The sequence below is a fragment of the Balaenoptera borealis genome (assembly GCF_965194805.1).
Source record: "Balaenoptera borealis genome assembly, chromosome: 6".
NCBI classification, from domain to species: domain Eukaryota; kingdom Metazoa; phylum Chordata; class Mammalia; order Artiodactyla; family Balaenopteridae; genus Balaenoptera; species Balaenoptera borealis.
In genome coordinates, this window is record NC_138863.1 from 54,683,508 (window position 1) to 54,699,227 (window position 15,720).

General features: G+C 38.4%; 1 protein-coding gene across 11 annotated transcripts in view; it reads left to right on the forward strand.

The window, feature by feature from the left end:
- Nucleotides 1-15,720, forward strand: part of CCDC141 (coiled-coil domain containing 141) — a 239,439-nt gene that overhangs the window by 207,779 nt on the left and 15,940 nt on the right. For 10 of the 11 annotated variants that reach the window (XR_014246176.1, XR_014246177.1, XM_082397496.1 and 7 more), the window contains 3 exons: nt 58-241; nt 3,450-3,559; nt 9,383-9,496. Coding sequence is in view for 9 of the 11 variants with exons in the window: in XM_082397496.1 (XP_082253622.1) it covers nt 58-241; nt 3,450-3,559; nt 9,383-9,496 (408 nt within the window). In the remaining 2 variants the exon portion in view is untranslated. The remainder of the gene's footprint in view (nt 1-57; nt 242-3,449; nt 3,560-9,382; nt 9,497-15,720) is intronic. The other variant, XM_082397492.1, reaches the window with a different exon arrangement.

The following is a 15,720-nucleotide window of genomic DNA, read 5'->3' on the forward strand; positions in this document are numbered from 1 at the left end:
AAGAACTTTGGAAGGATGGTGTCTCTTTAATCTATGCTTTGTCCCATTTTAATTTAGTGTCACTTTTGGTATGAAGATGCAAGTGCCACAGTTGTAAGAGTTGGAAAATATTCCACAGAGTGCAAGACCAAGGAAGCTGTGGAGATTCTCCTTCAGCAGTTCAAAAAGTTTATCACACCTTCAGTGCCTCAACAAGAAGAAAGGATTCAGGAAATCAGTGACCTGGCTCAGCACTTATATGGTGAGGTCTCTTTTAAGATACCCACTGATTCACTATTGAACACATCTCTAGTGAACCTAATCCAGCAGAAAGCAGAGCATGGCAAGCCCTCAGGGTCCTTACTACGCCAACCTATTCAAGGGAAAGGTTAAAGATAAGAGCACAAGTGAACAGTAGTGAATAGAGGAAGGAACTCCTGGCTGTAGGAGATGAAGACTGTGGATTTTTTTTTTTTTTTTATGGCTGTGTTGGGTCTTCGTTTCTGTGCGAGGGCTTTCTCTAGTTGTGGCAAGCGGGGGCCACTCTTCATCACAGTGCGCGGGCCTCTCACTGTCACGGGCTCTCCTGTTGCGGAGCACAGGCTCCAGACGTGCAGGCTCAGTAGTTGTGGCTCATGGGCCTAGTCGCTCCGCGGCATGTGGGATCTTCCCAGACCAGGGCTCGAACCCGTGTCCCCTGCATTGGCAGGCGGATTCTCAACCACTGCGCCACCAGGGAAGCCCAAGCCTGTGGATTTTTAATGACCATTTGTAAACCCTCCTTCTAAATTCTTTCTCCCCCATTCCTGTTGTTCATCTTCAGGGTAATAAAACCAGAACAATACTCAGCTTATGTAGACAAAAAAATCTAATTTCCACTAGGGTGATTCCTCAAAAAACATACAAAACTCCCATAATATTATACTTAAAGTAGGTAGAAAGCTAAGACTGAGGTCTATAGCCCTCTCTTTTCTATGAGGGTTATGGTTTGTGGATATAAGAAAGAGCTGGAAGATTTTCCCTTGTCTTCCTCTCACTTGTGGAATAAATGGGAGGACTCAAACGGCCATCTCACTGGTTGTGCTTTCCTCTTATCCATGACTTTGTCAGTCTGAGAAGTCTTTCTATCTGAGGGAGGCCCCCATTTAAAAGGCCCCTGGGGGTTGACAGTCCTTGAGGGTGCAAAGGAATAAGTTTCATGAATTCCCTGACATTGTTAACTACAAGGCCAAGAGTAATTCCTAGTGACAGGGCAAATCTAGCCCCAAAGGAAGGTAGCAACAGGTGCTTCATTTGGCTGTCCACAGCTGCTGTCAGATGGATATTTTCTCTTATTACATGAAGCACTATCCATGGATAGACATAAAAATTTTGTGGAACAATATATACTGCACTCTCTAACATTACATTACTGAGAATGAATTATTAATGATTTTCCAGAGAAAAGGGTAGAAACATAAAAACAATAAAATATAGATTGAAAAATTAAAGAAAAGTAATGTGATGTTTCATTCCTACTATAGTTACCGTATAAGTGTACTAAAAAATTCTGGAGGCACTCTGTTCCTATAAGGTGGTTTATGTTTTCCTCTGTTATTGTATTTTTCACACTGTAGCATAATTACCTTTTCATTTGTCTGTCTTCTCAACTGACCATAAGCTCCTTGAGGGTAAGGGAAGTATATTTAATCACTATGTTTCAGTGCTACTCAACTTCAGCACACGGGAAGTACGCACACGACACCATAAAAGTTACATTACCCTCCCATCATGCAAGATCCCACATCATGCTTTGTTTGTATTCCAGGCCCTTATCACCAACTGACATATTGTATGGTTATTTGTCTGTTGTCTGGCTCTCCTTACTAGAGTGTAAGCTCCTTGAGAAAAGGGAGTTCACTGCATTATGGCATATACTAAGTGCTTAACAAATATTTGCTGAATAAATGAATCACTGAATGAATAAATGAATGGCATGAGTCTTCATCTGTTCAGTATGGAAGTTATGCATTTTTTAGAATTTGCATCAGGTAAGATAATTTATAAATAGTATATCAATTCTTGTAGCATTATTGAACCCAGAATTTTAATGCAAATAAATTTATCTCAAAAAAAATTTGAGTACCTATTATGTACTCGGAGCTGTGATTGATATAAAGACATATAAGACCTAGTTCCATCATTCAAGAATCCACAGTCTATACCTAGAAATCACAATATGGTAAATGCAGTGAGAAAGGTATAAAATGTATGTATTAGTTTTCTAGGGCTGCCATAACAAAATACCACAGACTGGGTGGCTTAAACAACAAAAAGTTATTTCCTCACAGTTCTGGAGGCTAGAGGTCCAAGATTAAGGTGCTCACAGAGTTGTTTTCTACTGAGGCTTCTCTTCTCTTGCTGCCTCTTCATATGGACATCCCTCTGTGCACAAGCACCCCTGGTTTGCTGGTGTCTCTCCTTCTTATAAGGACACCAGTCATATTGGATTGGGACCCCACCCTAATAATGGCCTCTTTTTAACTTTATCACTCTTTAAAGACCTCATCTCCAAGTATGGTTATATTCTGAGATGCTGGGGGTTGAGTCTTCAACATATTAATTTTGAGAGGGACACAATTCAGCCCATAACAATGTATAATACTAGTTTAGTCTGAACTGTGGAGTCCAGTAGTCCAAGTTTAAATCCCTTCTCCTCCAATTACTGTCTGGGTCACCTGAAAAGGCTCTGTTGAGCCTTGCATTCCTCATTTGGAAAATGCAGTAGAACCTACCAGAGAAGGATTATGTGAGCTAATGCATATAAAGTGCCTAGCCACAGGCAAATAATAAGCACTCACTACGTGATAGATATTTGTATCATTATCCCAATAGGAAGAGGTAAAATCCAGTTGGGAAAGATTAAGAACATTTTTACAAAGACGTTGGCATTTCAGGTAGACCTTGGAGAGTGGGTAGGATTTGTCAAGCAGAGATGGGGTTATGAGGAGGGCATTCCCAGTACAGAAAAGAATACTCAGTGGCTATGGGGGTTTTGAGAGAAAAGTTGCTGGTTCAGTTTGGCCAGAGATTAAATATGTGAGAGAATTAGGGTGACATACCTTTGAGAGAGGCAGGTTAAAACCATATTATGGAGGGCCTTGAATGTATACTTTTCTAGGTAGTGAAGAACCACTGAATGTTCTGAAAAGGAGAAAACTGGTTAGAATGGAGCTTTAAGAATAGTAATATAGCAACATTATTTAGGTTACATAAGAGGAACATGGCACAGCAAATGTAACCATTTTTCTAGAATACTTGGTTTTTCCAATAATGCCTTTATTTATTTATCTGTTCAGCAAGTATTTAGTAAGCACTTACTATTTACCAGCCCTTATGCTGGACACAAGGGAGATCAATTAATGCCTGGGATTTTTTTTTCTGCTAAGGATTTGACCTTTAAAAATAGATTTAACCCTTCTCCTCCCCAGGTTTTGAAGAAGGGCAGAAATATGCTGAGAAAATAGTGGCCAGACACAAAGAGGTTCTTGAATCTGTTACTGAATTATGTAGCTCTCTCACAGAGCTTAAAGAAAAAAAGGTAATTTCTTCTTACCAGAATATGTATTTTTAAGTGATATAAATAAAAATGTGTTTATCAAGTGTCTTCTGGTACAAAGATGTTCTAATGGAAATTCTCAAGGGACATAATGTGCACATTTGTTTCAAAGCTTTCTAACATAATTATATGGTTGTTTCTGATAATTAATTCTGTTTCTTTTCTATCACTGCAGAGAAAAATATTGCTGAGAATAAGGACTAAACAATTAAGGTGTCTTGTTTATATTTTCATGGATCATATCCTAAAGGATAAATGTGTGCCATTAAAATCAAAGTCTATATTAAGTAGTTTTACGTTTTCGCTGATAAATAATGAACATAAGTTATTTTTTCTCCTCCAAATTGTGGCCCTGGAGAAAATAAAACTAATCTTCAGGTATTATAGTCATTGAACATTTAGCTTCATGGAAATATTAAACTAATCATTGGCATCTTTCATGGAATAAATAAATTGATGGTAAAAAAATAGAGAGGAAATATGTTTATGACTATGTCTAGGTAAAATCCGGTTAAAAGAGAAAAATGTATGTATATATATATATGTGTGTGCCTGTGTATATATATATATACATATATATGTATATATATATATATTGTTTTTGTCTATGTTGTGTCAAAACTGGTTTCATTAGTGCTGTTTTCACAACTGGCTGAAAGAACCGGTTGTTTAGGTTGGAGAGAATGGCAAGGTAATCAAGAGCACAGGCTCTAGAATAAAACACAACCCCCTAGGAATACCAGCTCTCCACATTATTGGATTTGTGAATGAATTGGGGTAAATTCCTTAATGGCCCTGAGTCTCGGTTTCCTGATCTATAAAATGGAGGAAATAGAGGAAGCTAATCACAGGATAGCCCTGAGGATTGAATGTGAAGACACCTGTGATTATTGTTGTGATTGCTGTTGGTATTGAGACATAATGGTGCTCTTGCAGCTTGGAGCAGAATTATATTTATTTTCAGCAACTATTTTTTCTGTATGAATTTCCATGTCATAAATTTGAGTGACATTCCATTCAAAATGGTTTGCTAAGCTTATTTATTTATTTATTTATTTATTTATTTATTTATTTATTTATTTATTTATTTATTTATTTATTTATAGCTGTGTTGGGTCTTCATTGCTGCGTGCTGGCTTTCTCTAGTTGCGGTGAGCAGGGGCTACTCTCCGTTTTGGTGCGCGGTCTTCTCATTGCAGTGGCTTCTCTTGCTGTGGAGCATGGGCTCCAGGTGCATGGGCTCAGTACTTGTGGCTCGTGGGCTCTAGAGCGCAGGCTCAGTAGTTGTGGCTCACGGGCCCAGTTGCTCCGCAGCACGTGGGATCCTCCCGGACCAGGGCTCGAACCTGTGTCCCCTGCATTGGCAGGCAGACTCCCAACCACTGCACCATGAGGGAAGTCCCTAAATGGTTTGCTAAGCTTTTAATTCAGTGGGCACCCAATCAAATTATCTTTTTCCTTTGGTTGAGAATCTAGATTTTTCAAATTTTTTACCATTTTCAATAACACTGTAGTGAACATCTTTGTACATGAAGCTTTTTTCTTTCTTTTGTATTATTACCTACACAAAAATTATTTGATTTTCATAGATGTTTTACAATTATAATGCCACCAGTAATGTATGAATGCACCATATATTTTATATTATCTTTTTCAGCCTTAATCGTTTCCTCCCCACCTTCACCCCACCCCCTGAGGATGTGTTTCTTCTCCTGACTTCTGAAACGCAGCCTGAAAATGACTGCTTCCTCTGACTCTTTGCTGTCATCTACAGCATCCCTCGCATTTATGCTGTACATCTCCAAGTGAGCTCCACTTAACAAAATCGACTCTCTTAAAGTGATAGCCCTTTCCAGTTTTTCACCTTCATGGCTATCCTTACTGAAAGCTGTTTCTACTCCCTCTGCCCCCTTCCACTTTCCCCCTTCCTTCTACACCCCTGGAGTCAGGATTGCACCCTCTCTTTCTCATTCCCAGCCTATCACTTGGATTCTCTTCTGTGCTAGTCAGGAGCCTCCTAATTATTCACTCCTGCTAGATGACCCTGCTGGTGTCAGTTTTACATTCAAAACACTTCACTACAAACTCTTCCTTGTTTACCAGATAAAGTTCGGACTCAGGGCCTTCCAATGTTCTGGGGCGGATTGTCTTTCCAAACCACTGTGCTTCTACATCCATTGTAGGTTCCTATCTCACTGGTCTCCTACCCCACATTCCCAGGTCTCCTGCTTCTAAACTTTTCCAGTCGTTCCCGCTTATCTACAGTTTTTGCTTTCCTCAGTTTCAATTACCTGAAGACAACCTCAGCCTGAAAATATTAGATGAAAAATTCCAAAAATAAACAATTCATAAGTTTTAAATTGTGAGAGACCATATTCATGTAACTTTTATTACAGTATATTGCTATACTTATCCTATTTTATTATTAGTTATTTTAATTAATCTCTTACTCAACCTAATTTATAGATTAAACTTTATCATAAGTATGTATGTATAGGAAAAAAACATAGTACATATATATAACGTTTGGTACTATCTATGGTTTCGGGCATCCACTGGGGGTCTTGGAACATACTCTCCATGGGTAAGGGCGGGCCACTGTACCTCATGTGCATGGCCTTCTATCTCTCTGACCTAAATTGTTCATCTCTCAAAGCCAGACCCAAATACTGCCTCCTCCACAATTCCTTCCTTAGTTGTGTCACTTCCTCTCTGATCTGCTATAGCAGGGGAACCGGGCCGCACAGCAGGAGCGAGTGCAGGCGAGCGAGCGAAGCTTCATCTGTAGTTACAGCCACTTCCCTTCCCGTCGCTCGCATTACTGCCTGAGCTCCGCCTCCTGTCAGATCAGTGGCATGAGATTCTCATAAGAGCGCAAATCCTACTGTGAACTGTGCATGCGAGGGATCTAGGTTGTGCGCGTCTTATGAGAATCTAATGCCTGATGATCTGAGGTGGAGCTGAGGCAGTGAAGCTAGCGCTGGGGAGCGGCTGCAAATACAGATTATCGTTAGCAGAGAGGTCTGACTGCACAGAGACCATAATAATCAATTGTTTGCAGACTCATATCAAAACTCTATCAGTGAGTGGCAAGTGAAAACAAGCTCAGGGCTCACACTGATTCTGCATTATGGTGAGTCGTATAATTATTTCATTAAATATTCCAATGTAATAATAAATAGAAATAAAGTGCACAATAAATGTAATGCGCTTGAATCATCCCCAAACCATCCCCCACCCCCCAGTCCGTGGAAAAATTGTCTTCCACGAAACCGGTCCCTGGTACCAAAAAGCTTGGGGACCGCTTTGCTATAGCCCCTGTGTTCCTTCCTACCATAATCATCACATATAACTACCGTGATCATCCCACCCTCCCTCCTTGATTATACCTGAGGAAACCCCGTTCAGTTTAGCATCCCACACAACATTTAACACTATGCTTTGCCTAAAACAGGTTCTCCAGAAAGGGTTTTGGCATTTGTAGTAAATGCTCAAAGGATTGGTACAGAAAAAAAAAAAAAATCATTCAATAGCTCAAAAAAGTTTGGCTTGGGTGGACATAAAAATGAGGAATGGCCTCTTTGGCAAGAGGAATGGGCATCAGAGATATGGGGATATATGTATATGTATAGCTGATTCACTTTGTTATAAAGCAGAAACTAACACACCATTGTAAAGCAATTATACTCCAATAAAGATGTTAAAAAAAATTTTTTTTAATTAAAAAACAAAACAAAACAAAACAAACATTGCCCTTCCAAGTTATGGCCTAAACAAAAACCTGTCAAATAATGCTTGCTAACACTTTACAGATGTTTCTATGAGAGCATAAATGTCTGGTTTTTATGTTTTTAAGGTTGATTCTGTGGCTCTCTTTTGCAGGAGGTTATTAAAAAGCAGACCCAGAAATCCCTGTCAAGGCTGAGACAGTGATAATAATCCTTTCTATTTGTATAGCATTTTGAGATTTACAAAGGATTTTCATAAATATTACCTCAGTGATTTCCAAATAACCTTGTGATGGTAATAAGGTAGATGTTGTTTTCTTTGTTTTAGAGTGAAGTTCAGAAAGGGTAAAAGTGCTTCGCTTGGGGACCCACACTCAGTAGTGGTGGGTCTGCAATATGAACTTAGTTATAATTCAAAATCTAGTACCCCTTCCACAACTGCCAATTTGGTTTATTTTATTTTATTTTTATTTTTTTATTGAAGTTTAGTTGATTTACAATATCATGTTAGTTTCAGGTGTACAACACAGTGATTCAGTTGTATATATATATATATATAACTGAATGTGTGTGTGTGTGTGTATTCCTTTTCAGATTCTTTTCCCTTATATGTTGTTACAAAATATTGAGTGTAGTTCCCTGTGCTATACAGCAGGTCCTTCTTGGTTATCTATTTTATATATAGTAGTGTGTATATGTTAATCCCAACTTCTGAATTTATCCCTCCCCCCACCCCCCTTTCCCCTTTGGTAACCATAAGTTTGTTTTCCATGCTTGTGAGCCTCTTTCTATTTTATAAATAAGTTCATTTTAAGATTCCACATATAAGTAATATCATATGATATTTGTCTTTCTCTGTCTGGCTTACTTCTCTTAGTGTTGCAAATGGCGTTATTTCATTCTTTTTATGGGTGAGTAATATTCCATTGTATACATGTACCACATCTTCTTTATCCATTCATTCATTGATAGACATTTAGGTTGCTTCCATGTCTTGGCTATTGTAAATAGTGCTGCAATGAACATTTGGGGTACATGTATCTTTTTGAATTATAGTTTTCTCTGGATATATGCCCAGCAGTGGGATTGCTAGATCATATGGTAGTTCTAATTTTAGTTTTTTAAGGAACCTCTATACTGTTCTCCATAGTGGTTGTACCAATTTACGTTCCACTTTGGAATTAGGTATCAAGTGTGTACTAAAGCAGAGTAATTTATCCAGTAATACAAACCAGTTTAAGTTTTAGAGTTGGGAGTAAAAGCTGAATCTCCCTAGTAAATGTTTCCCCAAATCTTCCAAGTTGGTATAACATGTACACTTTGAGAAGCCTGCCTGTTTCTTTAAGGCCCATCTAATGCCTATATTCCAGGTGGTATAGAGTATCTTCTGTTGCCCTATAACCTCATCCTAAACTGGTGTCCTGTCACTTGGTGTACCTGTGGCTCCTTTCACCTTCACAAAGTCTTCGAAGCTCTTACACTGGCTCCTCAGCAGTTAGCAAACACCCTCTACTTCCATGACTAAAGCGGAGCCCCATGAACTGCAGGTGCAAAATATCACCACCCACAAAGCATCCTTTGTTCTCAATTGTTTTTTTCTTTACCATACTCAATAATATTACCTTCCTCTTTTCATGAGTCTCCCAAACATTTTGCTTGTCTAAATACTCTGAATTTCCTACTTTGTTCTCCATCAGAATCTTCAGTCATTTCCGCCTCATGGCTGCTCCCCTAGATTTTTCCAATGGTTTAAACTGCCACGCACAATGATTTTCCTCTCTAGAGAATGCTCCTGTAGGTGCATCCTATTATAACAATGACTTTTTTCTGGCTGGGCCTTTGAACAACCAATTTTTACCGGCAATGAACTTTATCAAAGGAGTGAGGTAGGAAGGGAACTGTGAGCTTGAAGAGATAATTTTATAAATCACATCATGGGAGTACGCCAGTCTCTTGAGGAATACATTTACTGAAAGATTGCGAGTGGCCTGTGTTTTCTTCCAAGTGGTTATTGTGTGGCACTGTTCCCCCAACTTTCCTGGCCCAGGATCTCACTAACCTTCACTTTGTACATCAGGGAAACGTTTTAAAGATGAACCTGAATTTGGAAGGCTTCCACGATGATTGCATTGACCTACTAAAAGAACCAGCGAGAAATGAGCAGACAATATTCAATAAAGGAAGGAATAAGGTAAAGAAAACTATGTACCCTCAGATATTCGTTACTTTTGTTTTGAGGTTAGAGTCATTGTGCATTGAAAAAAAATGAATTGAAGCCTTATTATCTATCTGAATCTTCCAATGTAAATGAAATGTGAGTGTCCTCTTCCCTTCTTTTCTACCCCTTACTTAGTCCTTTGTCTCTCACCTGTGCTCTTTCCCTCTGAGTCCCTTCCACTGAATACTGGAGCCATAGCATTTCACAGTGGCATTGGGACAGCCATTCAAACACCATACCATCTCCCCAAACTATTTTTGTTTCTCCCATCTTTAGCTGCCTTTCAATCCCAACTTCAAATTTTACTTCTCCCTCTTTATCATACCACCAAGTTATGACTTTGTTGTTTTACACTACCCCCGGAAAACCTTAATACATGAAATTATTGATAGATTGTATCTTGTTCCCATAGAATCTACCTCTAAGATGATATTTCATATGTACTAAAACATAGAATGCAACTGAAATATAAATACTAAAGTATTTAGAGAAATGTTAAATTACTTTAAAGCCTATGCATTACAGATAAATTAACCATGTAGCAAGAACTGCAAATATTCACAAAATGCATATACATTTCAAAAGCATTATTTAAATCACATCATGATGGGTTTTCGGTATAAGTTGCTCACTATCTATTCATAGCTGCTGGACTATAATTAGCTCTTGACTTTATGCTTTGCCAAGTTTGCTCCCAATGTTTGTGAGTGCCCAAGGAACTGAAGGAGCAAGCAGAGTCGACATTATTCTCAACTGCTCCCAAATAAAATAAAATATACTTTTTGTGACATGAGAGTTTAAAAAAATTCTCCCCACTTGTTGCAGTCATCTCATGGAGAAAGACTTACCTTTTCTTAAACTAAATACAGTTCTTAAGAGCTTCTTTATAGGTCCTTTTCTGCAGGTTAAATCTATGTCAAAGTCTAGTGTAATTATACAACCACCAGGCAGCAAGTACCATTAATTAAGCAAGCTGACTTTTTTCATGGGATGGCCTTGTAGTATTTAAACCCTGATTCCTCTCTGAGGCAAAGGAAAGCTGCCACACCTCGATCATCTTGTTGGACTTTAGTCTTACATCAAATGATCTTTGGTTACTCTGATTGTCTAAACCAGGATTACTCAACCTCAGTACTACTGACATTTTGGACCAAAGAATCCTTTGTTGTGGGTGCTGTCCTGTGTATCGTAGGATGTTTAGCAGCACTCCTGGCCTCTGGACTAGATGCCGGCAGTACCCGCTCTCCACCCAGTTGTGACAACCAAAAATGTCTATAGAAACTATCCAACGGCCCCTGGGGAGCAAAATCAACCTTGACTGAGACTAACTAGTCGAAATAATAAAGAATAACATTAAATGCATCACATTTTCTTAAATAAGTTATAAGAGGTACTAAATCCAACAACATATTATTTATTTTTTTAATTCTGCACACTTTTCTACATTGTCAACCACACACATTTAGTAAGATTAGAAACAAAAGTTATTGCTGCCAAAGCAAACACACTCATTTATACTTAGTAAAATGGCTTTCTTGTTTTTATTTATTTTTCTTAGAAAAAAAAGAAACAGATTCCTTTAAATAAAAAAGCAAGATTTTCTTTCATTGAGAAATCACTTTTACTTTAATGTATATTAAAAGACATGATAGATCATCAGATATTTAGGATAAAAGTGAAAATCTATAATTACACTAAGATCTCTCATTGACCTCATTTCATGTATATGTTCTAGTGCAATTGGCAAAATGAAAGGGCAGCAGTAATCTTCACTTTTAAACAGCTCAACCACGTTTACCCTCTTATTGTCTCTTTCATTTATATTATAGGTCAGCTGTAACAAGTTCATGAAACACCATGTGGGCAGATAGCAAGAAGCACCAAGTGAAAAGCTTATGTGGGAATCACTGCATTCAATTTTAATACCCTTAAATGGTATTGTTCTTCCTCAGAAAATTATTTGAGTCAGAAAGAACAATTCCACCAAACTATTACAAGAATATGTTCATCACAGGATTTTCTCCTGGAGATAGTAAAGTGCTTCTCATTTTTATGACCCAAAAAATACAGTTGGTAGAATTAGGCAATTCAGTAAATGCAGTGCCCATTGCACTGCTAACAGATTAGTGATGGTGTTTTATTCCCTAAGGTGAGCACTGAAGCTGAATCCACAGGAATATCTAAAAACCCTTAAGGTTAAACAGAGGCACAGAGTATTAAAAGCCTTGCCTAAAATCACAGAACTATGTAAGGCTTATGATACCAGCATTTAGAGTTACAGAATTCTAGTGCTAGAAGGGATTTAACAATTATCTGATCAAATCTCATTTTACAGTCGAGGAAACTGAGGCCCAAAGAGATTAAATATTTTGCCCTCCAAAATTCACAGGAAGTAGTGTCAGAACTGGGCAGGCAGCCCAATTCTCCTGAATTTCAGCCATGTAACTTTTTTCACAAGACCAAAAGGGAGCTCCAAGAAACTGCTGCATATAAATAAGCTGTTTTGTAATGATACTGTAGATTCCCATGCCAAATTTTTTCCCTCTTTCCATTCATCTATTACACAGTGATTAATAAAGTAGCAGCATGGAAGTGCTTTCATAGCAAACAATTCAGTGGAGCGCTCTTATCAAAGTGGGTGAGGACAGTCCCTGGGCCCTCTTCCAGTAATCCTGATCACCTGGTAGGCGGAGTAAGATGTTCTTGAGACATTTGCTTTGGAAAATATTGGGAAGGGCAAAAGTGTTCTTCACCACCTTTCTATTCTCTTCTCTCTTACCTTGTCCTCCCCAAGTACTTAAAGGTACCAAGTCACCCCTTGACTGCCCAAATCCCCTTCCAAGAGCCTTCCCCAAAAAAGCCTTTCATAGACCAAGCCCTATGTTCAATATCTTTCTTTATCCACTTCCCACTTACCTTCATTAAATCTTATTTGTCCCAAGATAAGATTACCTATTGCGGAGATATTTTAGAAGATGAAGTCTTGTGGAATTCCCTTAAATTTACCACAAACATGGCTCCTCACCCTACAGACTTGGAGAACTGGTGCTGCCCACTTAGTTCAATGGATGTAGAGTATCATTATATTTTCTCTTCCAGATGCTCATTTTGTTTGCCTACAGGGCAATGATTGTAGAGTCAAGTGATTATGTCCATCAGTGGAAATGAAAGTTCAGAAATCCTGACAGAGATACGATCTAAGGCTATAGATTTAGGATTAATTAAAAGTTAATGATCATTAGATATGAAAGTGGGTGAGCTCTTTGAGTGGAAAAATATATAGAGAAGATTAGAGAACTTAAAGACAAGATTACACATCATTCATGTTTTTAGAAGGTGGGAAAAGAAAAAGGAATCAACAAAGACAGAGCAGCCAAGGCTATAAGAGAAAGAAATTGAGAATGAGCTATGTTTTGGTGAGTTAAATCAGTTTCCCAGACACTTTGCCAGAACTCATCAGATTGATGCAAATATTCCCTGTCTGTGCTGAGATACACAGATTTATCTACCCCTTTCTGGAAACACACACACACACACACTTTTTTTCTGCTGATAGCAAAAAATGGCTTTATGGTGGAGAAGTATAAAAGATAGTTGGTATATGTGAATGTTTGGAAACCGTTTTCATAAAGGAAAACTAGTATATCCAGGAAACTGTAGCTCAATGAGTTCTAAAAGTGATTTTTGTAAAATTCCATAGTGACTTAAAAACTGAATGCTTATTTGCATTTGAGAATAAAGATAGAAGTGCCAAAAGCCAACATGGATTTACTCAGAAAAACTTGTGTTAAATTCACCTTATTTTGCTTTCTGAGATGATTATTTAATAGAAAACTCTAGGTTGGTGCCGTAGACAAAATTTATTGTGATTTCAGGAAGTCATTTGATAAACACATTCACGATATGTCTCTTAAGGTAAGTGGAGAAATGTGAATTGAATGGGCGTTTGGTCAGGTTATAATTGTGCCCAAGCGTGTTAAATAGTTCATCAGTGTCAACCTGGAAGACAGTTTGCCTTGCCCTGGGGAGACAGTTGGCTTTGTCCTAAAGTCTGCAGTGTTCAACACTTTTATCAGTGGTATTAATAGACAGAGGAAATAGGACATTTTAGTTGATTAAAAACATTGTGAATCAATAGCCCTGCGTGATTCTTATAAAAACAAACAAAGAACTAATAAAGTCACTTTCATAAAAGCATATCATATAGATCAAGGAGATGATGATTCCACTGATTACTTTCCACCTGAAAAGTAAGTAAATCCTGGAAATAAACATCAGTTGAAATGTTTCTAGAAAAAGATTTGAGAGAACTCTCTCTTATTGTCAGTGGAAGTTATCTGGTAGTGTATTTTTGGTGGAAAGTATTTTTCTACTTCAGGAATTATAGGGAGTGAAAAAAAAGTAATATCCTTGGATTACCTTCTTGAGTTTAGCACCATTTGAAAGTGAGATACAGGAGTCAGGAATCAGTCACCAGTAAAAGCTGGACTGGAGGACAGGGCTTGGACTTTTCTAGTGGGTTTCCCAAAACTTCATCTCTGATTGAGACAGACTTGTCTACCCAGCCACTTGGGTGCACAGCTAGACAACACAGACTTCCCTTACAGAGGTTTTTCATGCATTAGAGCCAGTGTGGATGCACCCACTTGAGGGAAGGCACATCCAAAAGAGAGGGGCTCAAAGAGACAGAGCTGGGCAGGCTCAGTCTCTTCTTCCAAACCCACAATTAGGTAAGTCACTTCCTCCCCAGGAGCGAGTGAGGAGTAGGGAGACTAGCCCAGACTTTGATCCAAATTTCTCCTAAGCCTGTTGCAAATTTTCCATTTTTAAACATTATTCTTTTCCAGAGGGGCCTATGTTACCCATAGAAGTCATTGAGGAGTTGCCTGCCCCTGCATGAGCCTCAGATCAACAAATGTCCCTGCCCTCCCATGAAGGAGTTTGTAGCTCATTAAAGTGGGACCTCCGAAGGTGACCAGAATGAAGAAAGTTCCAGGAATTAAGGCAGAATGAGACCTGGAGGTTGCAGGACCAATTCTCTAAATAGTCAAAGGGCTGTTAAAAGAGGAGAGCAGTCGGACATCTTCTATGTCATCCCAAGAGGCCAATTCTGATGTATTGGTGGATACTGAGGGAAGACAGATCTGTGATAAATACAGGAAGTTATTCTTAACACAAATAAAGCATAAACTTCTTTTCAAAGAAAGCACCGATTCAGAAAAAGTGTTCAAACAGAGGCTATCAGAATGGCATAGAGAAGATCCTTAGACTGAACAGGAGGTTGTAGAATCAAAGTCCCTGAGAAAAGGAAAAGAAACGTTCTACATTCAGGGAGAGCTGGAAGGAGAGGCACTAAGCTGTGGTAGGAAAACCAGAAGAAGGAGGGGCCTTCCCTACGGAATATGTGTTTATTTAATAATTTTTTTATTGACGTATATTTGATTTACAATGTTGCATTAATTTCTGCTATACAGCAAAATGATTCAGTTATACATATATATACGTTCTTTTTTTTTTAGATTCTTTTCCATTCTGATTTATCATAGGATATTGAATATAGTTTCCTATGCTATACAGTAGGACCTTGTTGTTTATCCATTCTATATATAATAGCTTATGTCTGCTAACCCCAACCTCCCATTCCATCCCTCCCCCCCAGCTCCCTCCCCTTTGGCAACCATAAGTCTGTTCTCTATATCTGTGAGTCTGTTTCCGTTTCATAGATAAGTTCATTTGTGCCATATTTTAGATTCCACATATAAGTGATATCATGTGATATTTGTCTTTCTCCTTCTGACTTACTTCACTTAGTGTGATAATCTCTAGGTCCATTCATGTTGTTGCAAATAGCATTATTTCGTTCTTTTTTATGGCTGAGTAGTATTCCATTGTATATATATGTACCACATCTTATCTATCCATTCATCTGTCGCTGGACATTTAGGTTGTTTCTGCGTCTTGGCTATTGTAAATAGTGCTGCAATGAACATAGGGGTGCATGCACCTTTTTGAATTAGAGTTTTGTCTGGTTATATGCCCAGGAGTGGGATTGCTGGATGATATGGTAATTCTATTTTTAGTTTTCTGAGGAACCTCCATACTGTTCTCCATAGTGGCTACACCAACGTACATTCCTACCAACAGTGTAAGAGGGTTCCCTTTTTCTCCACACCCTCTCCAGCATTTATTACTTGTAG